Source organism: Chroicocephalus ridibundus, chromosome 3 (genome assembly GCF_963924245.1).
Source record: "Chroicocephalus ridibundus chromosome 3, bChrRid1.1, whole genome shotgun sequence".
In the NCBI taxonomy this organism is placed as follows: Eukaryota; Metazoa; Chordata; class Aves; order Charadriiformes; family Laridae; genus Chroicocephalus; species Chroicocephalus ridibundus.
In genome coordinates, this window is record NC_086286.1 from 37,341,409 (window position 1) to 37,365,554 (window position 24,146).

The 24,146-nt window shown below is 36.6% G+C and overlaps 1 protein-coding gene across 13 annotated transcripts in view; it reads right to left on the reverse strand.

The window, feature by feature from the left end:
- The window catches only part of LTBP1 (latent transforming growth factor beta binding protein 1), a 203,657-nt gene that overhangs the window by 59,423 nt on the left and 120,088 nt on the right, over nt 1–24,146 (reverse strand). For 3 of the 13 annotated variants that reach the window (XM_063328799.1, XM_063328797.1, XM_063328792.1), the window contains exons 10-19: nt 18,964–19,086; nt 17,237–17,404; nt 13,791–14,024; nt 11,754–11,776; nt 10,630–10,732; nt 9,940–10,038; nt 7,805–7,930; nt 6,517–6,642; nt 5,652–5,774; nt 2,015–2,134 (exon numbers count right to left, since the gene is read on the reverse strand). In XM_063328799.1, the coding sequence (XP_063184869.1) occupies nt 2,015–2,134; nt 5,652–5,774; nt 6,517–6,642; nt 7,805–7,930; nt 9,940–10,038; nt 10,630–10,732; nt 11,754–11,776; nt 13,791–14,024; nt 17,237–17,404; nt 18,964–19,086 (1,245 nt within the window). The remainder of the gene's footprint in view (nt 1–2,014; nt 2,135–5,651; nt 5,775–6,516; nt 6,643–7,804; nt 7,931–9,939; nt 10,039–10,629; nt 10,733–11,753; nt 11,777–13,790; nt 14,025–17,236; nt 17,405–18,963; nt 19,087–24,146) is intronic. The other 10 variants (XM_063328793.1, XM_063328801.1, XM_063328796.1 and 7 more) reach the window with 7 other exon arrangements.

Genomic DNA, 24,146 nt, shown 5'->3' on the forward strand with positions numbered 1-24,146 from the left:
GCTAGAGGTACATGGATCAGCTCTGCTGACCTCTGTATTAGTTTTGAAATCTGATGGGGTCCCTAATGCTGTCCAAGATGAATACTGCTAGTTAACCACATAGCTGCAAAATCCATCACAGTGATACCCATGAGGATGAAGCGGTCCAGAAAGTTTCATCAACCTTATTTTTTTTTTTCATTTATTTATCAACCCACAGAAGCGTGCTCTAGATTTACATATTACTTTATTGTCATTCTACATCATGATATATCACTTTATCTGAATGTGCAAATGTGGAGAGAGAAACATGAAAAAAAAATGTGATTGCAAGTAAACTTTTAAAAAAAATATTTCAAATAGTCCCTCTATGACACAAATGCACCAAGGGATCTGGGACAGTAGCAATTTCAAGACAACAAGGTGGCAAGGTGTGCAGGTGCCATTTTTAATTTCTTCCAATATGCCACCCGAACTGCAGTTAAATCTGTTCTACATAAGTCTGAAGTAAACCGATTGACTTGCCTTTATTAAAGAAAAGTTGCTAAGTTCCTGGCTTTAAATCCTGGAAGATTACAATATCAATAGCATCACAGAACTGTAGAATTGTTACACTAGACCTTCTAGGGCATCAAGCGCAGGCAGAGGAGTGAGCTGAGGTAAAAAAAACTTACTGAAAACAGTACTGGGGAAAACTAGCAAAGCTGCAACTGACCTAAACTAACAGCAGAAAAACTGATTTATAGAACAATGGACTTAAAATACCCTTTATATTCTCCTTTCGAGTGTATTTAAATTGTACCATATCGCAAAGCTACAGATTTAAGAAAAGCTCTGTCTGCATTACATTTTGTAAAATGTGTATGGCTCATTGCCAACATGACGTAAGTCTAGGACAAACAGAAAATGAAGACTGATCACATCATTAATGATGCAAGATGTCTAGGCTTCATAAAACAAAGGAAAAAAGGCTTTCATAAAAGAAAGGAAAAAAGGAAACTACATGCAGTAATACAAGGAAAAAAAGTATCAGCAACTTGGAATCAAGACTTATCGCTTGCATGACTTAGTTTTGTTTGTGAATCTGAGCACAGCAGTGGTTTCTTTTCTCTCATTCTACTCCTACTAACCTAGTTAACAAGAATGAAACAAGTGAAAGTTCTGCCATGACATTTTCAACCAGGCTATTTTCATAAATAGGTATAGAAATCAAGCTTGATATCATGAAAGAATGTAAAATTGAATCAACTTTACATTTTCCAAAGAAGGCATTAAGTAAGAGGAAACCTTTCTTAACAGAGCGCATGTGCCACATTCTTTGCAAGGGTAGCAGGAATCCAAGCAGGTGGGAACGAACAAAACAAAGATGAACATGGACTAATGTGTGTTAAGTGAACCACATCAGTTTGTTGTAAACATTTCATAGCTTGCTATAACTCCATTAAAATCCATGAAATTACCTGAGAAATAGATTCTTCTACAATAGTCAAATGACAAGACCAAATAACGCAGCTATGACATAGAATCATCAAGGTTGGAAGGGACCTTTAAGATCGTGGAGTACAACCATTAACCTAACACTGCCAAAACCACCACTAAACCATGTCCCTAAACATGCTGGATAAACTGTAACAGGCAGATGTTCAGACAGAAATAATTTGCTACAACACGCCTTCTTCAGACAAAAGGGCAGTTGAAAAAGGTATCGTCTGTACAGCAAAACTGGTGGTGGGGCTCTGACAGCTACACCATATGTTTTTCAGGTGCTTCACACATACATTTTGTTTTGTAATTATAATTGTATTGTTTGTAGTCTAGATTCAATATTCATTTATCTACAATAAAACACAATTTCCTCATGTATACTGTGTCTGAGAAAAAAGTCATTTCAAAAATCTTGTATTATGAATTATTATGGAATGAAATGGGGACCCTGGGCATGGTGCTGTCATCAGGTTGTAACATTGATGGAATAGGAAATACAGCGTCTCAGAACAAGAACTATAACAGGAGACACAAAGAGTACCGAACATACCATGGCACTGTCCATTCCAGCCTTGGAATCCCAGTCTGCAAGGAATGCACTGGTAAGAGCCAGGAGCATTAATGCACTGTGCATCTGGACAAGTAGTTGGAGTCAGGCATTCATCAATATCTTCAAAAGAGAAGATAAAAGGAAATACCGATCAAAGCCGTAACAAAACACTGAACAATAAACTAATCTGGTTATTCTGACTGTGCTCATATTATACTAATACATTTAAAGAGTTGCATACTTTAACTGTTAGAGATCCAGGAAGGTACAGGTTCTCACAGATATGTAACCAGTGAAGGGGCATCTTGGAGAAATAAATTAGATGATAGTACATGCAACTGAATCTGAATTTTCTGTTATACTGTGAATCTTTGATAGGCCCTCCATAACATACAGCAGGTCAGATTTCTGGCTTGGAAAGGTAAGAACAACTTTGCTTATATCACCCCTTCATAGAATCTTCATGGTTGGAAAGGACCTTTGAGATCGAGTCCAACCATACACACACACAGAAAAAAAAACCAAACCAACCCCTTCACCATATTGAAGTAGTCTGAGCTTCTTCCTATAGTCAGTCTCAAGAAATTTTGGAAGTGCATTGCAACAGCAATAAAATTGTAACTCTAGCTTCTCAAAGCAAAGAGGAATTTGGTATTCTCCAGTGTCCTAGAGTTATGCAGCATGTAAGTACTATGTGGACTATAAATTTAATTATGTGAACAGTAATCAAAGATGTTTACAGGAAGAAGGGAGTAAATTATTCCTGAAAGAAGGCACAAGCAAGACACACATCACTGAGGCTGGCAACGTTTAGGGTGATAGAGGGATTTGTTGCATCAGGAGACGTCCTAGTTTACTCATGACAAAACAAGAAATAGCTTCTGAAAAACTCATGGATCTCATGTCCAGGCTCTAAGCATCTACCAAGAACTTCTTATTCTGCACCAAAGAAACCCACAATATCAATGCAATTTAAAAGACCGCATACAAAAATGACATCCAAAGACAAGCTGCTGTCAAGTGACCAATGATCAGAAGATGCTGGAATTAAAACCGTGTGGGCAGCCTCGTTCCAGTCTGCTTCCATACTTGAGTATCATTTTATAATATGGTCTTTAATTACACAATAATTATAACCTTTCCTACTAAATACTCACTTCATGCAGTGCACAGAACTAATGAAATCAAAGCAATCCCTACACCCAGCTTCCTAAGTTCTTGTCTCTTCCCAGCTCCACAACTAGCGGTTGTGTCTTCTGCAATTAAGGACTGCTACTCCAGAACACATAGTAGGGAGGCAAATTACTCCTAGTTTTGGGAACAAGCTCAGAGAAGGAAAGCAGACTCCAACACTTGTAATTTAACCGGATAGTGTTCCAACCTTCAGAGAATTGAACATCCCCAGCTCCAAACAACTCACTGGATGTGGGCAAATCACAATTTTTCATAGAATCATGATCATCCAGCTCAGAATACTTTCTCATAAAAACAGCAACAGGCCTCTTCAACCACTATAATGCAGACCTGCAAATGTGTCTCACTGAAACTACTGTGACTTTGTTTTTTTATTTAAATAACCAAAAAATCCACTTCTGCAGAAACCTGTTCTCAGAACTGCCTAGACTGCATCTGCCCTCAAAGCACACAACATGAATGGTGTATTTGGTACAGAAATTTTCAGTCAAAATAAAAGTTTAAATGCTGCAAAGCTTAAAGAAATCACAAGGAGATTTTATAGGAATACTTAATCGTATGCAGTGATGTTCAGCTACGCCTGTAACACTGTTCTACATAAACAACAGACTCTACAAAAACAACGCATATGCACTCTTTACGTTTCCCAGGCCAGGCCCACGACAGAGCTTGCGTGAGTATAGCTTGAAGGCAGAACGATGACGGGGTGAGGAAATGTAAGTGAACCGTGTGTATTGTGTGCAGCTTGGAGGATTCTCGCCTTTGTTTTTGAAGTGTGGAGGAGGTGGAAAGGAATTATTTGTGGAATCTGGAATCTGTCAGTAGGGTGACTATAACGAGTAGGTGTAATGACATGGTGAAATGATTCCTGATTGTGTCATTTCCTTGCTTTGATGGATTTACTGTAGGAGGGTTTTTCCCCTAAGCAACCTTAAATAACTTTGAACAGAGAATTTTGTTTCAGAAATTACATATTGTTAAGTTAAATGACAGAGGATGAGCACCACACTACTTTAAATACAAGCTAATGAGAAATTTGACGCACTGTGATATTCTGATTTCTAGCCTATTTTAAACACAGATTCTCTACTGACAGAGATTTGAAAAAAGGAGTTGTAAGAGTGGAGCGTGTGAAACATTTATTTAAATAAAGAAAATTTTGTCTGAATAGAAAGAGGAATCTTTTAGCAATATATCCACAAAAGCAATATATCAGAACAGCAAATATATCCATAGCAGCTTTAAATTGCTTATTTGCCAGGCAACCTAACGTGTTAGCAATTTTATTCTGTCCTAAGTAACTTAGACTAAAGCATGAACAAAACTGTTTAAAATGAAATCGCTTGAATTTTTTTAGTTCACAATTAAGCTGAAAATGAAGAAAAGAACAAAGAACAGCAAAAAAAAGCAAAAATATCACACTGAAAAATAATGTGAAGTTTTGAAGTTCAGATGTCCTAGGATCTCCTGCAACATGAAATACCTACCGGATATATATTTCCAAATTAAAAAAAAAAAAAGGGACAATTTATCATTTGCTATCTGTTATAATATAGGAAAAATTACACTTTTTAAAAAAAAAAAAAAAAAAACAAAACGAAAATTGTCACCAAGTATGCAGGGCAGGACTAAGAATGAAGTCAAGTGATTCCATGAAAAGAGCTGTTAAAACAGCTGTCCCGAGATGGCTTTGCCCATAGTGGGGGAACACCTTTACAGTGTCTTAAATCTAAACAATAGGAATTGCAGTTCCAGACATCAAATAACTGAAAAGACTGGAAAGTACTCAAAAAGGTTCCTTGTTTAAGCTTGCACCCCCTAAGAATTCTCCCTTTGCAGTCCACAGTGCTAAGCTTCCCTTGAACAGCAGGCGATGTTAATCATTCCAAGCAGCTGTAACATTTGGCATTGTTTTTGTGATATGAATAAATGGTAACTTCATTTCACCACCCAGGACGTACTGTAGATAAAACAGGCAATGTCCTTTTGAACACTCCACCATTTTCAGCTGGTGTACAGGGGGAAGTTAACTAAATAAAGAAAGTAGCTGTGAGAGAAACCCAGCAGTAAGATTAAGCTAGAGAAATTACCCATGGAAATAAGAACACAGTGGGATGGTGAAAGGGAACTCTGAACACAAATAGATCTAAAAGCACTACGCCAAGACACTTGATCTGAAATCAAACAGCGAACGGAGATTGAAATTAATTAAAAGAAATATACCACATAGAAAAATATTAAGTTAAACATAAAAAAAGTATGTGTTGAGTTATTTTAATATTTCCATCTAATGGCCATATTTCTTAAAAAATAAAGAAATAGATGTAAAGTTTTCTGCTGAGACCAGAAACAGCAGTCAATTCGATCAAATGGCTATTCCTATTGCAGTTGTTTGGCTTGGCAACTGTTACTGTATTACTACTGGTGAAGAGTCCAAACCTACCTTCACATTCACCTCTCCTGCTCATTTGGTATCCACTATCACAATATTCACATCTGTATGAGCCAACTGTATTTACACAAAAGCCTTCCCCGCAAGTATGAGGTCTTGAACATTCATCAAAATCTGCAGATGAAAGAGAGAAACGTAAGAGAAACTTTGCTTCACCATAGAATTACTGAATGCTTGCATCTCCCCAAAACTCTGCTTTAATAAAACATAGGTAAGTAAACTTGGATTTTCAAGCTGTTTGCAAGCCATAGCCTACAGCTGTTTTTTACTGAGCAGTTCCATCTTTACCTCACTGCTTGCGATCAGAGAGAATGAGATCTAGAAACAACCAGGCTGTATGAAGAAGGGCAGCAAGCAGCCCTGCCTGCGGTTGCAAACACAACGCATGTCACTGTCTCTATACTGCGCCCAAGGCAGTGCTAACCTGAGGAACATCACAGCCACTCACTCTGTCTGTGCTGCTCTCCATGTAGTCCATGGCTGTTTGCAGCTATATTTAAAAATACAGTTTGTTACAGCTACAAGTAATTGAAAGTTTTTAATGTTTGTATTTCCCACCACAGAAGGTGTTTTTCCTGAATGGTAATCTTCATAAACAAGCACGATACTGAATAAATTCTTGGTTTTTAACAAATAATCATTTTGAAAAGTAGGAGGAGCCACTCAAATATTTTCCTCACCACAGTATCGTGATGACGAACTGTTTAGTGAGAGCCAGTTAAAAACACCTCCAGGCACCAGTCCAGTACCAGTGACATTGAGGATAAAAGCCGAAAAGGGGACTTTAGAGGGCTTTAGATAAACTTCTTGAATCATCTATATATTTTTATTTTCTATAAAGGAGACCAGTAATTACCAACACAGTCTGTTCCATCTTCGCTGGCCATGAATCCAGCTTGGCAAATACATAGGAAACTTCCTTCTGTATTTTCACAGCGTCCAAGGGAACAGAGATGGGGTGCCTCATTACACTCATTAATATCTATAAAAGAAATAAAAAATGTAAGACTATAGAATAACGTATTTAGTTGTGATTTTTTTTGTGCATTCTATGCCATGCTTTTGATAAGACTAATCTTGTAATTATTTTAATTCTTTGAAAAAGTATATATTTTCCTCTCCCTCAGAGCTGAAAAAAAGACGCATTAAATAGTTTTGGTTGGAAAAAAATGCTCTTACTGGCTTAGACTATAAGAATATTGCATTGGCCTGAAGAATGTGACATGATTATTATTCAAATCACTGCACTGAGTGCAAGCTGAGCACAAGCTGCAAGCATGGAACAATAACACAATGCGGATGCAACAGAAGAATTTTAAGTTGCCATTTGGCTGTGTATGTGTGTAAATTATTTTTTAATACTGTAGTTGCACCTGATAGCATGCGGGAAGTTACTGAACTTTGGGTAGCATGAAAAGTTGATAGTACATAACCTGGCAACATGATATAATAAACTCTTCCTGATCCAAGTTACAGAGGAACCAGCATACTCTGAATGAAGGAAAGATACTGATACAGCTGCTTCCAAACCTGAAATGGCTCATGTAGAGCCAGGCTGGGCTCTGCCTCATGTTCGTCAGAGCCCTCTGTTCCAGAACTTAATAGCTTTGAAGGGAATGAAGACCTTACTTTGGAGACCTCCTAATTTGCTTCTGGGACGTTTATGATATACTTTCTTTTTTCAGGAGAAGGTTGAAAGGAAAGACCCAACAAAATGACTGGATTTAGTTCAGCTGCAGAGCTGGTAGCTGGGCAAATCATTCTGAGAAACAGCCATTAATTCAGTCATTCTTTCTCCAAACAGAACTGTATTTCTTCCTGGCAGTCTGATGATTTTAGATACCTGATATAAAGCTGAGAAGAGACAGTCTGTCTAATCACTTTTTATCTCATCTCACAATGGGAAGAGCTTTCATTCAATTTAATTAAATTCACGTTCTGTTCTGAGCAGCTGAAAGGCTATATCAGAGACTAGCTGGCAAATTTTATTTGACATAGAAAAACTAGTTTCTGTGTAGTTTGGAAGCATTCAGTAGAGGATGCAACTCCTGACTGCACTGTAGCATATTTCCCCTGACCAGACTCTACATTTCAAGCATTTCATAGCATGGTTATTTCAGATTTTTGAAAGCATCCATTCATACCAGAGCACTTTGTCTGCTGATCATTAAGTCTGTACCCCTCGTAGCAGATGCAAGTGTACCCCACAGGCAAATTAACACAGTGTCCTGCTCCACAGATATCAGGATTAACTGTACATTCGTTGATTTCTAAGCAAACAAAAAAAAGTTTAATGTTAAACTCTCCCACACAGTTCAGTAAGCGTACGATATTCTGTAATCCAAGTAGAAAGATCAAGCCTGAAAACAACTGTAAATCAAGTTTGTAAGTCCTGAGTTTCTGTAACAGATACCTTATCTGGAAGAATCTAGAAACCATCTAGGCTTTTCCTAATGACATAGTCTCATGTCCCATCCAAGATCTATAAATGGGTACATAAAAAAACATAAAGTAAAATGAAGATAATATAAAATAAAAATTTATACGATTTAACCTTTGCATTGAAGGTTAAGGAAATAACTGCAGTGGGTTTATGATTATTTTTACAGAATACTCATCTGTTAATGGCTTGGATATATTTTGTAAGATAAGGAGATTCAGATGTGGGCAGCACTGGATGCTAAACCCTTACAGTAGTTTTAGAAATTCTCAAAGTATATGTGTTACTGCAAAAAATACTAATGACTTTGTTTAGTTGCAATTTAAACTAAGGTTATACAGCAGCATGAAACAGTAATTCTTGAAAAAGAAGTTACCTGTAAAGAAAAATAATTTATCCAGACTATTTAGAAATAGGTTACATTTAAATTTAACTAAATCTTAAAGTACGGAATTCAGTCACTCAAAACCGTCTCAACTCTAACTGCATTCAGTTTTTAGGATTTACATACTCGGAACAGTATGTAAATAACAGATGGATTTATTTGTTTATAGCACAAAACAATTTCTAGTTCTACTCCTTTTCCTGAGGAAATTAAAAACAGCAGAACATGGAAAACTACCGTTTTTTTCTATCTGATGTGATTGCCCAGCAGGGTAACTTCCTCTCCCTGTAAGGAAGTGAGGAGCTGGCTGGCAGAAGGGACACAGTCACAGCAGAGCTGACTTCCAAATTCCAGTTTGACAATCACCATTAGTAGAACTTTCATATGGGATTGACAAATTTCAATTACAGGTAACTGAAGGAGGCAGCTGAATGCTTACAGAAGGACAGGATACTTTCTCTACTCTTACAGTAGGTTCAGGAGGATTTAACTGCAGGCAGAATCGTACTTCAAACAACAGGGTGATTTATAACCTGTGCACATTGCGTGCCAGTCAAAAATTCATTCTTGCATGAAGCAAAGCCATCTCTGAAGAGTTAAACTTTTATTAAAGCATGTGCAGTTTCTCCCTGTGAATGGAAACTGGGAAACCTCTTGGTAGGCCTAAATATCTTTACCATACACAATACTGTATCTTAAAGTATTTACCTCGATATTGCAATTACTTCAAAGCCTGTGTTAATTCTGAGAGACTAGCCAGCGTGACACTGTAATGTTTGCATGTATACACACATGTACATTCAACTTTTTGTTTTCAAATTTACAGCAAGTGAAATTTTCATGCCTTTTGGACACAGGTGTCACTTAAACAGGTTTCAGCTGTGACTGGGGCATTACTTGCATTTCTGTTATTTTTACTGCTTGACACACAGATGTAGAAAAAGCAACTTCAATATATCAAAAAAGGAAGAAGCACAAATGTCAAAAGAATATTTCAACATAGATCTCTCAGTAATTCCTCATCTGCTTTTTGTAAAACATGCTGATCTATAACCCATGAACTCTATATCCCTCAAAGAACATGATCACATATACTTCATGAACATATGTACAGATTGTCTAAAGACAACTTGTAGCCAGGTAGTCTTCAGTTCTGGATTTCAGTTGTAGATCACGTAATCTGAGGTGGAATTATTAATTTTTCCTTCTATCATTTGTTTATGGGCACAAAAATGGCAGCTACACCCTGTCAGGGTCTAGTCCTAGCTCTGTTGACAGTACCCTCCTTGCTGTGCTGTTCTGTACTTTCTGTCTCTCGCCAGACTATTCCTTTCTGTTCTACGGCTACATTCCCTTTGCTATTATAATTCAAAAGCAGCATGGAACCAGTCATAGTGTCAGGAACTCACAGTAATTTCTTAATTTATTTTAGTTCTAAAAAGGAAGTACAATACCTGTAACTTGAGTAGGTGCAATTACTTGACTTGCACTCGAAGTAGAGATTTCAGGAGCAACTTCAACAGGCAGAGGAGGAGATGTTTTCTCAATCACTACTGTGTGACATGGAATGGAAATCAATCACATCCAAAAAAACCCCTTAAAGCATTCAAAAAAAACCCCTTAAAGAATTCACACATGATACTGAATGAGCCAGACGCTATGGAGGTTTTCATTAGTTTATTCTGCTTAGATCTAGAGTAGAAAAAAATAGTATAATTGGGTTTTCCATCATTCTCTGCTTGTGAAAAAAACTGAGGTGCTAAAGAAAGGAAGCACAATAGCAAAACTTTTGCAGTGAAAGTTATGCATAAATCTAAAAGGAGACACCTAAGTAAAGTTTCCTCTTGGAAGGGGTACAGAGCCTTGACTCTGCTGACATTAAAGTTCTCATGTACGTAATCCAGGATATCACTTTTGCCTCAAATATGTCTTTGCCTCCTAACAAGTCACCCAGTCGATGCCAACCTCTCAATTCCTCCCACTTCACCTTCCATGATTTTCTTTCCCTGTATGCTACTTATGGAAAAATTGCTTTTGAAGCTGCAATCAGTTTTTCACTAACCTCTGTTACAACTGCTACCTTCCCATTCTTTGCAGAATTGTAAGCACTCTCTCATACTAAAAGATAAGTCAAAACCAGTTACCTGGATACTGTGGATGTAGGTTAATTGTTGAAATTCCAGGAGAAAGCTGAGGCTGCCCAGGCTCTAGATCAGGCTGCTTTTCTTGATCAAGGGAAGCTAATTCCTAAAAGAAAAATTAAACATTTACATTCTGAAAACTTCCTCTTCATTCAGCTATCATAACAACCTGCAAACTCCTGGCTTGAGAAACTGCTAACGTTCTCACTTGAGTGGCTTTTGATAGCAAATCATTAATTACCACCAATTCAAGCCTGAAAGAACATAGACTATTATGTTTACACAATGGCATACAATTTAACATTGATTTTATTTGAAGCAGCCATTTAATGGAGCTTCTAATTCTACCTTTGGCTTTGTCCCTCCATATTTCTCCCATCCTCTGGTCTTTAATTGCTTATGAATGGTATTTAATTGCAGTTCAGCATCACACAGACGTATACAACCAGATATGTCTCCTTGACCATTGTGAAACATTCTCTCTTAGCTTTTGCACTGATCATCTTGTTTTCATAAAAGTGTTAGATGCTTATAAGTCTTTAGGAAAAGGAAATGAAGTACCGTTGCAGTTATTCCTAATGAATCCCATTATCTTCAGCATAGAGAACCTGCAATCTCCAGACTAGGGGACTTAACACAAATACGCACCTGCTCCTCTCCACTGAATACACAGCAACCATAAAAAAACTAGGAAACTGGCTCAGGCAGTAATACAAGTCTCTTAAGCAGGTGTCACAAATGCTTCTCAATGCTTCATGCTGTTTCTCTCCAAGTCATTTTCTCTAGCTGTCGGTACCTGTGCCTCTCCTTCATACTGTCTGCATTTTTCAATATCCTCTTTAAAATGCAGCCTCCAGAACAGGATAGAACAATAGAGTACTAGACCCTCCACCAATGCCCTAAAGGCATCCTTTAACCTCTGTTAAAGGAACCTCTTTCCTGTACCTCACTACCCGCCTGTTGTTGTATACAATAATACGAGCTCTTTTTGCCTCAGGGTTTGCACTGTAAGTCCACAGTGAGCTGTTTGTTCCTCATCGATCCTAAACCCTTTTCACAATTATGGTATCACACCTTGTACACATGGTCTGCATTCTAACTCCTACATAAATCACATCATGTTTTACCTGATCAGGGGCTGCAGTTGCCACTAAAACCAGAAAGAAAAAAGAAAAATAATCAGTCTTCACATCACATTTACTTACACATTCTATTTAATACTACTAGCACATTTGAAAGTGGTTGCTGCCATTGCAGAAAAATTTCAGGCTCTAAGCTCATCCCAAAATTGTACAAACTTGAAGTAATGTTCCTGAAGCAAGTGTGAAAACTAATGTGAAACCAGAAAAAGATTCTACACACTGACCAATGCTTATAATTATTTACTGTATAATATATTGGATGTATAATATAAATAATTTATAATTATTTACAGTATTCAGCTGCCATATAGGTTTCTCAGTTGTTTCCTTAGACACAATCTGAGAAACTCACAGGTTATTAACTCACTGATTAAACTTTAAAAATTCCTTCCAAGGAATATCAACACCTGTAATTATTTTTAAGGTAAATTAATATCATAATGACATATAACTAATCATTAACAAATTTGCAAGAATTTATTGTTAAAAAAAAAAATAAATCAAGTTTGGAAATTTGCCTTTCCTTTAAGCAAGTAAAAGTGGTTTGTTGGGTTTTTTTCCTCCACAAAAGTGACTTTTTTTCTGGGAAGGAGTGGTAGGAATTTCATAGAAGTTTTTATTTTCTATTGCAGTTAGCCTTTTTTGAATTTGTCTTCTACTGATGAAAATCTATATGCTTCTGTAAAAAATATTTTTCTTTTCACAATCAACATTTTCCACAGGATAGACTTAAAAAAATATATATTAAAAAATAAAATAAAATCACTCTTCTTGCTCTAGTTTCTTCAGCATTAGCAGGGAGGCTGATTTTCAGAACTGGGAGAACTTCTGATAAAATCTCCAAAATTCCAAATGCAAACATCCAAAAACGGAATATAAAATTCAAACATGCGTATGTATCATTACTGACTTAGAGTAAGCATATTTTTGAAGTTTTTTATTTTAAAAAAACAATACTCCTCTTTGCTCCAGATTCTCTGTGTTTTAAGATTTACTAAAATGTGGCAATCTTTCTAATTACTGAAGTAATATTTTAGTGAATGATAGGCTGCTTTTTTCGACTTCGTAACACAGAAAAGCCCAGAGGTTTATGAGAGAATTTCTAATCCAGCACAGTCTGTAAGTATATTTGAATGGCTTATTTTTCTCTCCAGATTCAGTTTAGCTCCATTTTCTTTTTGAAAGTAAAACCAGAGCAGTGATTTTAACTGGAAAGTAACCCATGTCGCACAGAGTTTTGCAAAGTCAGCTGACTGAAACTGTTTCTAACAATGGCCTGACAGGCAGAAACACAACTGCTACTTGGAAATAACCTCTTAAGTACTCAATATCATGAGAGGGTTCTTCAGCAACGTAGTTCTTGTCTACAGTTAGTTCATCCCAAGTTTGCTGGCAATATATTTATAATAATAATGCTTTCTGCATTTCTTTGCTTCTGGATCAGTTTTAGACTCAGGACAATTTCGGCTGCTGTCAGAGGAGCTTGCGGAAAATGAAATCTGAGAAAAATATCTTAGAGGAGTCAACTAATCGTTAAACAGCCCAGCAGAGAGGGGCTGACCAAGCGAGCAGCTGCAGGGGTGAGAGCAGACCACCTGAAGGGGAAGCATGCCCACATCAGGTGGTGCTAATCTACAGCAGAGTATAGAAGGAAGATGATGAAAACTCCTTAGCTTCTGCCACCCCAAGTACTAGTAAATCAAAGCCTGAGTTGAGTCTACATTAGACATTATAAATATCTTTATAAAAGTCTTCAGCCAAATATTTATTATTTCTTATCATAAAAATTTGTGAAATTAAAGCAATCTCTATCTCCCCATGGCATTCTCAGCATTTGGCAGGAGCCATACATAAAATTTTAGAAGTAAATCGTGTAACACAATACACTCCACAACGTGGAACACTCTGCTGTGGGAAGTGACGCCTCTTTGTCCTGCACTGTATGCAGCTACTCCACAAAGAAATACACCATTGAAGACACATGCATAGAAATATAGAAAGACTAAATTTTCCCACTCTCACCTTCTTGCACAGCCATCTCAGTCTCACTTTTCTGTGAGAAGGTCAGTGCCTCCACTGGCTCTTCCTTTGCTGGGAGAGGTGGAGGAGAAGTACCTTTAGCAACAGGTTGAGTAATCGGGGTCTTGCCAATGACAGGTGGCTGTACTCTAACTGCAGGGTGATGATATAGCTTGTTTCTGTGAGGGCCAGAAACCGTATAACCCATTCCACCAGGGCAGATTTCCTTAAAAGCAGCTAGATTTGGGATGGGAAAATATTCCTTTTAGGAGTCTAAAAGTGCAATATGTTGACATAGTGGAAAATATAATGACTACCACTAATAAATTTAATCTCATATTGTATATACATTTTTACAAAAAAAATATTGAAAGACAAGCTATGTATTGCATGCTAATATGACTTAGCATTCTCACAAAATCATGTTCTGGCTGTTATTCCCAGGAGGTTTCCACTCCAGATTACCATCTTTCTTCAGTTAGGTTTAATCTATCATTGTATTATATAAGATAATATTATATAAGATATTTTGTACTAATCCTCTTCAAGCAGTATAGCCTTTCCAAATATGAATTTAAATATGCAAATTGTCATCATGATCTACATTGCATAAGGAATGACAGTCACTATTTCTATCATTCTCTTTTTGCCAACACCAAAGAAAAAAAGCTCACCCCCCTGTACTAGAGGAGCAGAAGAATATCAATGAGTAACAACATTTGTTCACAGGATCCCACTTGACTTCATCAGAGGTCTCATACCAGCCCTGATCCAAATTCCACTGAATTGAATAAGTCTTTCCACTGACCTCAGTGGGCTGGATAAAAACAAGATGGGGATCATAAAAAGCCAAATCATCACTGGAAGTGAGGGGAAATAATCTCATTTATAAAGCTGCTACAGAAAAGGGTAATGAAAGTTGGGCAGCAGCACCTGCTCTGATCTCTGCAGCTGCTCTACATGAGCATCAGGTTTTGCAGTCCTAGTGGAAGACTAGAATGAAAAAGAAATACAGGTCAGCCTTCCTCCACATCAAAAATAATAGCTACGCTCCCGTCAGGGACAGGGAGAACTTCAGGAGTCCTGAGGGGGCAGGGCTTCATTGTCCTCATTGCTCTAGGTAAAGCTACGTTGGGATGAAACACCAAAAATTTAGTCTCCCAGGTGCCCAAAGTGATTTCTTACAGTTTCTTAAAAGATGTGCAGAGTGGGGCATTGGTAAGTTCACAAATTCTGCATTGACCACATCAGGCTTTTAAAATGAATTAGCATCTAAAATAAACCCACAAAATACTCACTATAAGTACTCCACAGATGAATTCCTTAAATTATAAATTAAATTGCAGTATGCATTAAATGCATACTGTGTTCTATTACTAAGACACCATCAGAAAAGACGAAGGCTCAAACTGATTAAACTGAGTGGATTCAGAACAACGAAATGCTAATATCAAAATGAATGCTCATATCAAAACTTGCCACAAAACCACCCAACTGAGGGTGGGAATTCTGGTCAAAGGAGGAAGACAGAGAAAATTTGATGCCTGTCCCTTCAGATGCATACTCAGGATGCAGGAAATCTTGTTTCCAGTCATATTCTCTCAAATGCAGAATAGAAACGTGAGCCTTATTCTACCACAGCTCTGATAAGTGCTCTCAGCACCTGGGTATACAAAATTGGCCTCTCTCAGTCTCTCTTTTGGAGCTGGGCTACTTTGTACAAATATTTTAAACGAGTGAGAACTTTTTAATTCAATGACTCTTAAATTAACATGGGATGCTGCAGTAAATACATTACCCCATTCTGGAGTATCCCACTTTCACACATTTTTCATAGAAAACTCTGAAAGATTATGTATTTAACCTGTTATAGAAAGGAACATGAAAGTTGTCATGAAATGGGAAAAGTGTTTCCCACACAGCTCATCAGAATTTTCTACCCACAGATCTTCTCTCTGACATCTTTCCATTAAGACAAATCACTAAAATAACCAATTCCACATAATATTCAACGATGACTAGAGCGCAGCCAACTTTGCAAAAAGATATATACTCTGCTCCAGAATACACACAATTGGGCATAAAGCCTCATGCAATATTCTCATAGATGCAAAGCATCTGCATTTAAACTGCAAGTCATTGATGAGAATATGTTTTTTTCTCCATTAAAAAGCCACATAAATATTATTTATCTGAAAGTGAACTGGTCTTTTAAAATCCTAATCAGTGATCTTGCAACACAATGGTCATGCAGGAAACAATGGCTTTAAGAATCAATTGAAATGCTCAAAAATGCTGGTCACTTCCATTTCTGCAAGCCAAACTCAAAAGAAGTAAGGAATATGCTGCTCTCATCATGTCTCTGATGCTAGCTGTGGATTTCTCAAAGCAGCTAGCTAGTTTTGAAAATCTGAGCCTTTATAAAATACTCCAGAGAAATACATGACCTGTGTCACAACAGTGGTATCTTCAGCAGCAACTTCAGGAAGGACAGTGGATTACCATTACAAATACCTGTGCTAAAATACTGAACAGGCCGTACATCATGTATATTACAATAAGCAATGAGGCTTCTAAAAAAGATGAATTTGAGACCATACATTTGGACAAAAAATAGTATTAAATTGATTTTGACTAAAGACTCCAACTTTGGTCGTTTAAGTTTTAAGCAAAATCAGGGAATAGAAGGTACTCAAAATCAGCGATCAGTACCTATAATGTGTGGGATCTTAAGCTATGAGCAGCCTAAATGAGGGGGGCGACCAACCACCCTGGTATGTTCCAAGTCCTTCTATATTTAAAACCAGCAGGACTCCAAGTGAACACTGATAATAAAAGCGAATTTTATGTACCAAGTAAGGAATTAAGTGAAAGGTGGCATGAAATTTTTAACCATCAGTTTGTTGTTAAGAAGGCGACATCATACTTTGCACATTCCCCAAAACGGATGGTAAAGATATGAAGGAAGGTTAGAAAGCAGAGATACTCCCATACGTATTCCCACTATCTGTAATGTAAACTACAACACATGTCGTTCTGTAACCTAATTCTCAAAAGCTGCCATCCTCTCACTGTTGCTTTTAACAAAGAAGAGTATTAATTAGATTTTGTGTTAATTTGTCTGTATTCATAGTCAGAATATACTGTACAATTAATTTATCTTCATGTGATGGAGAATCAAAGTTCAAGGACATATTCTGAAATGCAAATATTAATCTGGAATTCTATCACAACATATCAAAGATAATTCCTTTGTTTTAATCACAAATCCCTATGAATAAAACTACTATATATGTGATTATTCTACTATCATGTAAAGAACTGTCATAATTTACTGATGGACACTTCTTGTTTAAAATCAATTCTTGGATATATTTTTTTTTCCAAAAGCACACATAACAAACACAGGATGGGGGCAAGAGTTTGCCTTTTTAACGGGAAGTTCTTACCTGTTCCCGGCAGCGGACACTTCTCACAGTGCGGGCCCCAGGCTTTGCCAACACTGCAACAGCAAAGCTGCTTGCTGAGCTGAACAGAAAGAGGATGCATGCATTGCTTTCCTGCACTAACAAACCGGTAGCAGGGTCCCTTCTCTTCAGCAACTATAGGATTATCAGCTGCAATGAAAGTGGAAGAGAGGATGGTACTGTTCACACGAAATGCAAAACAGAGCAACACCACTAGATTTCCAATACCAGTTAAATGGATTAATATTACCATCTGCACCGGTTTTATTTCAAACACCTACCTCAAGCCATAATCACAACATAAAAGAAAATTATTATTTCGGAAACACTCCTGAATTCCAACTCATCCTAGACCAAGGATAAAAAGTATTTTGAAGAAAAAAAAATAAATTCCAAATCAGCAGTTGCCATGCTGCCACAACAGAGAGTCAGAATCAGCTCTCTCACTTGTATACAAGTCCGACTGCTGAAGAATACGGTCAATCACTAGCAATATACAGTTGTGTCAAGCTACATAGCCACCGGAACATTCAGCTATAAGTAGGCTACATAAATAAGACAGCAAAAGGATTAAGTATCATACTTGACTTTTTTTTTTTTTAAAAAGAAACAATTATGTATTTACATTTTGTTACGATTAGTTTTAATGTGGAAGAGCCAAAGGCCATAAACTGTGACTAGTATGAGGTAACAAGAAGCTAAGATCCATTCAATTTTCTAACTTATGCATCCACATTCACACACAGTTAACAGTTCTAGGTAATATGTTCACGTCACTCAAAAAAAACAAAGGCTATCTGATTTTCAACAGGACATGTAAAACCAAAAACAAAAACCAACATCTTTTTTTGTGGTGTTAAACTGAAAAGTGGTAAGAAATTCTCCAAAATGCTGAAAAACTCTCCCAGTAATTGAAGGTCGTTACCAAAAGCATAAGACAATTGTGCTGAAAAAAATGAAAGAATTCACCTACAGCTCTAGACTACATTTTTTAAATCTGAAGATAGCTCAGATAAGGATCTTAGGAAATTAGGTATTTTTCACTTGTAAGTATTCTTTCCAAAAAACTTAAAGAGAGAAATTTAGCAGTTCTCTATGCTTTCTTTTCTTTTTGGAGAGGCAGTTGATCTCAAACCAAGTAAAAGCTGATTAAGAGAGGAAAATATTTGCATTCATGCTGTTCACAACTTTTTCTGTCTCCTGATTCTTTCTTAATTTTTAATCCTTCTTAATCAGAAGGAAAATGTGCCAAAGATCATCCTGGGCTGAATGTTTAGTAATAGAAACTACCCAGGTAAAAGCTGCAGAGGTGGAAGAGGGGAGGGCAAGACACACAGATAATTCTGGCTGGGCAACTAGCAGAGAAGGGAAAAAAAATTGTGGGAAGGAGAACTCCAGGCTGGTGAGAAAGACTGAGCGTATGAGGAGGCTGGCTGTGGCCTTGAAGGCTTTGTTTGACAAGAAAACCAGGAAAAGATGGCAAGGATTGTGGCCAGCTGCTGGTGGAGACCAAGGCTTCCAGGACAAAGAGACAGAAAAGAGGCGTGGGCACTGAGACTGAATAAATAAAGTGAATAAACTGAGAAGAGGAGGCAGGGACAGCAAAAAAGACAGGGACAGCTTAGAAGAGTTGGGGCCAGTCAAATAAATCCTCACCTAAAGTACAATTAAGTATCTATTTTGGTACTTTGATTAGCACTCTTACTTACGTATGCATCTTGAGAGAGTAGGATCTGGCACAAATCCCATTTTGCAGGTACATCTGTAGCTGCCCATGGTATTCAAGCACTCACCATTAGGGCATACTCCCTGTAACTGACACTCATTGATATCTGTGGGAAAATGGAAAAAAATCAGATGCTGAAACATATATCTTTTTTTTAAACGTGCAGGAGTAACACTCCAATCAACACTACTTCCCATGCTGACAATATTTGATTTATAACCTTTTGAAACACTGCTGAGCACATAACAGAAAAACAGTTACATTTATGCATCATTCTCAAGTACTCTAAATTAAAAAACAAATACACATTGACTTGCTTATCAACCCCTCTTTTCCTGACTAGACGATTGCTTGCCCAGTCAAACACAACTCACAAGAACATTCACAGAGACAAGTTTTAAGTGATATAGTATATTTTATACAGGATGGAACACTGCTGGACACATTTAATACAGTTTTTATTAGTCTTTATATTTGGTGGTGCCTGAAGGTTCATTTTGCTGGAAGAAGCACAACACAAAAATACCATCTCTAGCCTAAAGCTTACCATCTTAATAGCAAGAATATGCCTCAGGAAGCACAGAACACACGTGAAGTGCAGCAAAAAAAGATTGCATCCACGGGAACACAACTTCGTAATAATTAACAACTGCTTTGATAAAATTTGCTGTTAGGAGGGTACCTGCATCAGTGTCTCGCTTAATTATTCTCCCGTGGCCCAAGCATTGGGCCTCAGGCCTTCATCACACTTGGGGCTGTATCTGTAATTCAGTTACTCTTAGAATAGGAACTTGTCCGACAATCATCTGGATACCATCTGTAACTAAGTCAGCCAAACTAGGATTTTATTTCAGGAGACAGTAACAATGTAGTTTGCACTGATAATAAAAACCTCAAAATAATTAAAAAAATAATACAAAAAAACCCCCATAACCTCTGACTGTCTATCATAAATTGTCACGTTTCCTCTTTCAGAAAAACAGAGGCAACACACTAAAACAGACCTACTTTAAAAAGCTTACATGCATTATTTCTACCTAGGACTTTTGTCATGGTTTAGGCTGGGCTGGCCAATAAACAAATGACAGATGCTCTCTTTAACTGAAAGTAAAATTACTGAAAAGGAAGTTGGTTCTGTTTTACCTCAAATCAAGACAACTTTCCCTCCCTATCCCTAAGCTTGGAAAAAATGTCTACCTTGCTGGGTAAACAAGCTTCAAGTGGAAGTCAGACATTCCAGTTAGCTCCTTGGAAATCAGGTATTAGTGACCATTTTATCTAAAATATATATTAATAAATTTTCTCTTAGTTTTTATAAAACTCTCACCATTGTATTTGACTTCATTGTATGTTGCTGCCCGATTCAACACAAACAACAAGGGTAAGAAGTTGAAAATGTAAAATATAACAGATGTGTCGGAGTTTGCCTTTGGAAACCTATAGAAAGAATCTTTCACGTTTCTACCTTCTTCATTTTTCTCCACAAGTTTGGCTACCTGTCGCACTACGCAGGAGAGCACAGCTTAAGCTCACAGCACGGGAGACTGTAGCAGTTGCTGTGTCAGCAGTGATTTTTTCCAAATATTCAGTGTTGAGCTTATCCCTCAGCTCTTCAAATGCTGTACCTAATCTAGTATCTTGACACCACCTGGATCAACTTCACCTCTACGCACTTAGCCACACATGACAAAGAGTGATAATTTATATCCTAGAACTTCGGATGAAATGTGATGGAAACCACATGAATTACAAAGGATCAGCTCTGCCTCAAAGGAATTTGCAAGTGAAATTCCCAGACTACATGACTTTCTGACCTCAGAGGGAGTGGACTATTTAAAAAGGAGAATGGTATAAGAAAAGAGCACAAAAACATGCTGAAATATGCCTTAACGGCAGTCTACCTTTTGACCCATCCAATCTTTGAGCAGGAAGACGTTCCATATAAGCACAGAAGTATCTTATTTAAGGATTGCACTAACACAGATTATTTAGTAAACTAGATTTGCTCTGATGGACTTGATGAAAACTTTCTAGACAGTTTCTTCAGTTGCTCGGTCTGACTAGGTTCGTTCTTTTGTCCTGAAATCTCAAAATATGATTGGAGACATCTACAGAGTGCCACCTGATCCCAAAAGGGAGATGATAACTGTTTCAATATCATTATCTTTTGTGACTATTGTGAGGAATGAATTTAAATCTTAACAGCTGCCAAACTAAAGACGTTATTGAAACATCCCTAAACAGAAACATATTGATGCTGCTGTAAAGTTGTTGGGAGGAAAGAACATATTGCTAACCCTCCACTTTCAAACATCAGGCACAAAAAGGAACTTAACGGAAGTGGAGACTATGAAATACCTAGAAGCTAATACAAAGCGAATACTGGAACACTCAAGAACCTGCTATAGAATTTTCTACCTGTTGTCAGTTTATGTTGTCAAATCAGTCCTCAAACGCTAAACCATGGAACAACTCTACTTGCTTTGATGAAGCACTGACTCTATCATCAGAAACAAGTTAGAGGAAGAAACTTTACACTGAATACAGGAAAAATCTTGATATCTGGGTTCACTTTAAAATGAAAATCCTCACCACAATTACACAAATTACATACACACACATGTAAAAAGCACATAGAGATTTTGGAGGAATAGGAAAAACATTGGAGAAATTAAGAGATGGAAGAAAGATAATATAAAAAATTAAAAATTAAGATACATATTTTTAACAAGGACTGTGCTCTTTCCTTCTAAGCTGGCTTTTGCTTTTTATCATTTAACATTAGTTACTTGTTGATATTGGTCCATATAGTGAAAATAATTGCTCGCTTTCTACACTGTAATTGCCAGACATCTTTAAACAACTTTCTCCCTTTACAAATTCTAAATGAACATTTTTATTTATCGGAAAATGAACCTATACCACTAGTAAAAAAAAAAAAAAAAAAAAGAAAATAACTGCCAGGGGACATTCGTAACACACCGCTTTTTCTTATCACTTTTTCTGGGATATATATCCATGTAGAATTAGCAGAAATGCTTTGTCTGGTGAAGACAGCATTTAAACTTTAAATCAGTGAAAAAGACAACTTATTTAAAATAATATTAATTTGACTTTGATTTTATAGTTCTTATTTCCAAGGAAACCAAGTCTCTTGTTTGTTAACCGTTGAAACACATTACCTATTTGCTTATATGTAACCATTGTGAAAAATTTGGAATTCTTCCTTCCTATCTAGGAGGGCAACTCTACCATTCTATATGTATTTAAGCAAGGTAAGTAATTACATAGCATTACATAAGTGCATTCATACTTTCAGTGTTTAAAATGACTAATGATGCACCTTTCATTTATTAGATGATGATTTTTACTCAGTTTGCATCAAGCTTCATTTTATGGAATGTTAAAAATCTATATATGGATAAATTTTATTATTCGAATCCTGAAAGTATATAGGCATGTAAAAAAAAAAAGCAAAATCCTGCAAAGACACAGATAGATAAGAAGAGAAAAAAATATTTATGAAATGTGCTTTTTAACTGGAGTTTGAATAATTTTATTCACAATGCTAGTATTATCTGTTCTACTCAAATAAACTATATCTTTTAAGTTTGTAGAACTATATCTGTACATTGTAGAAAGAAAAAAATTACGTCTGTTGTTATAATTCTCAAGCAGTTTTTCAATTTTGAATAACAACTACTGAACTTAAATGCATATACATACATGTATTTACAGTGAAATGAAGAAAAAATTCTGTTCTGCAGAAGAGGGTACAAAATCTGGCTTTGTACTTAAATTCTAATTGCATGTTACAGACTTCAACTAGCTGAGTGATATTGAACACCTAGTAACAAAACTGTGCTACTTGGATTTTATAATGAAAACTTTTTAAACATAACTTATATTAAGTCTTTATACAGATAAACTGTAATTGTGAATTTTAAAGTAAATTGAATTTAAATATATTCTAAATAGAAACACATTTTACAAATCTGAAATTTATTTCTTGTCACTGCTGAGAAAAACTGGCATAGGAATGTATCGGGTGCATTTGGTGATACTGGCAGAATCTGTTTTAGAGTTTTGCCTACTAATAGGCAAATACTCCGTTCACAGGAGCTGTCATTACTGCCTCTGTACTAAATCTCTTCCCACATGAACTGTTCTTGTATGTCTAGTATTTAAAAATGTAACACCCCATTCACATGTACTCTGTTATTGCTATTTAATGTGGGCACTGCTACAATTCAGTACCAGTTTATATGTATGTAAATACCAATGAATGTTCTTTCTAGAGTTCCTGATATGGATATGTCTCTTGTTAAATTTGTCCAATTTTTAAAGTTAACTTTATTGTGCATGTACCGATGCTTCAGCATAACTTAATTATAGTGTATTTTTATGCCTCTTTTCCAAGTCATGTCTTCTCAATGAGCTCATTGAATTACTGAGCTGATACTCTATGCTGGATTACACAAGCCTATCTAGGGATTCAACAGAAACAAGCCACAAGTTGATGAAAAAACCCTTCAAATTTTCAAAAGAAACATACATACATGTAAGATTAGTGTTTATTTAACAACTTTGGCTAAAAAAAAACCCAATAACCCAAACCCTGCAGATTTACTATCTACATCATTTTATTTCAGACTGTGGTAAAAGGCTACCTTACCCAAAATGCTTCCTACCATCTGCCAGCCTGCCCAGCTGTGCAAATTGCACTGGAGTCAATTTGTTCAGGCAGCTGGAAAAGAAATCTGATTCAAGACTAACAGACTTTTTTTTTTTCTTTTTAGCCTTCTATTTCTTGTATATGGAGATAAAAAACATTTCAGTTTTAAATTAGTATAGCAATGAGAACTCATTTGCTCCATTGTAAAAACTAAAGAAACAACTACTTTAAAGTTGTCTGAATAATCTTTTGTTGTGTAAAAGTACAAACTGATGACATGCTTGTAGATCAAACACCTTAATCTACACAGAGGAAATAGTTTAAGGGGCTATGTAGCAGTACCATAAAACCATACATAGGTAAATAAAATTTTCTGAAGGCAACTAAATATTAATTTTCAGCTTCCAAGGAAAACAGAGTAATGAAGTTCCACTGGTAAAAAGCCTCTGCGTAAAAATGCCTCTCTGATACAGAAAAAAAAGATTAAGCAC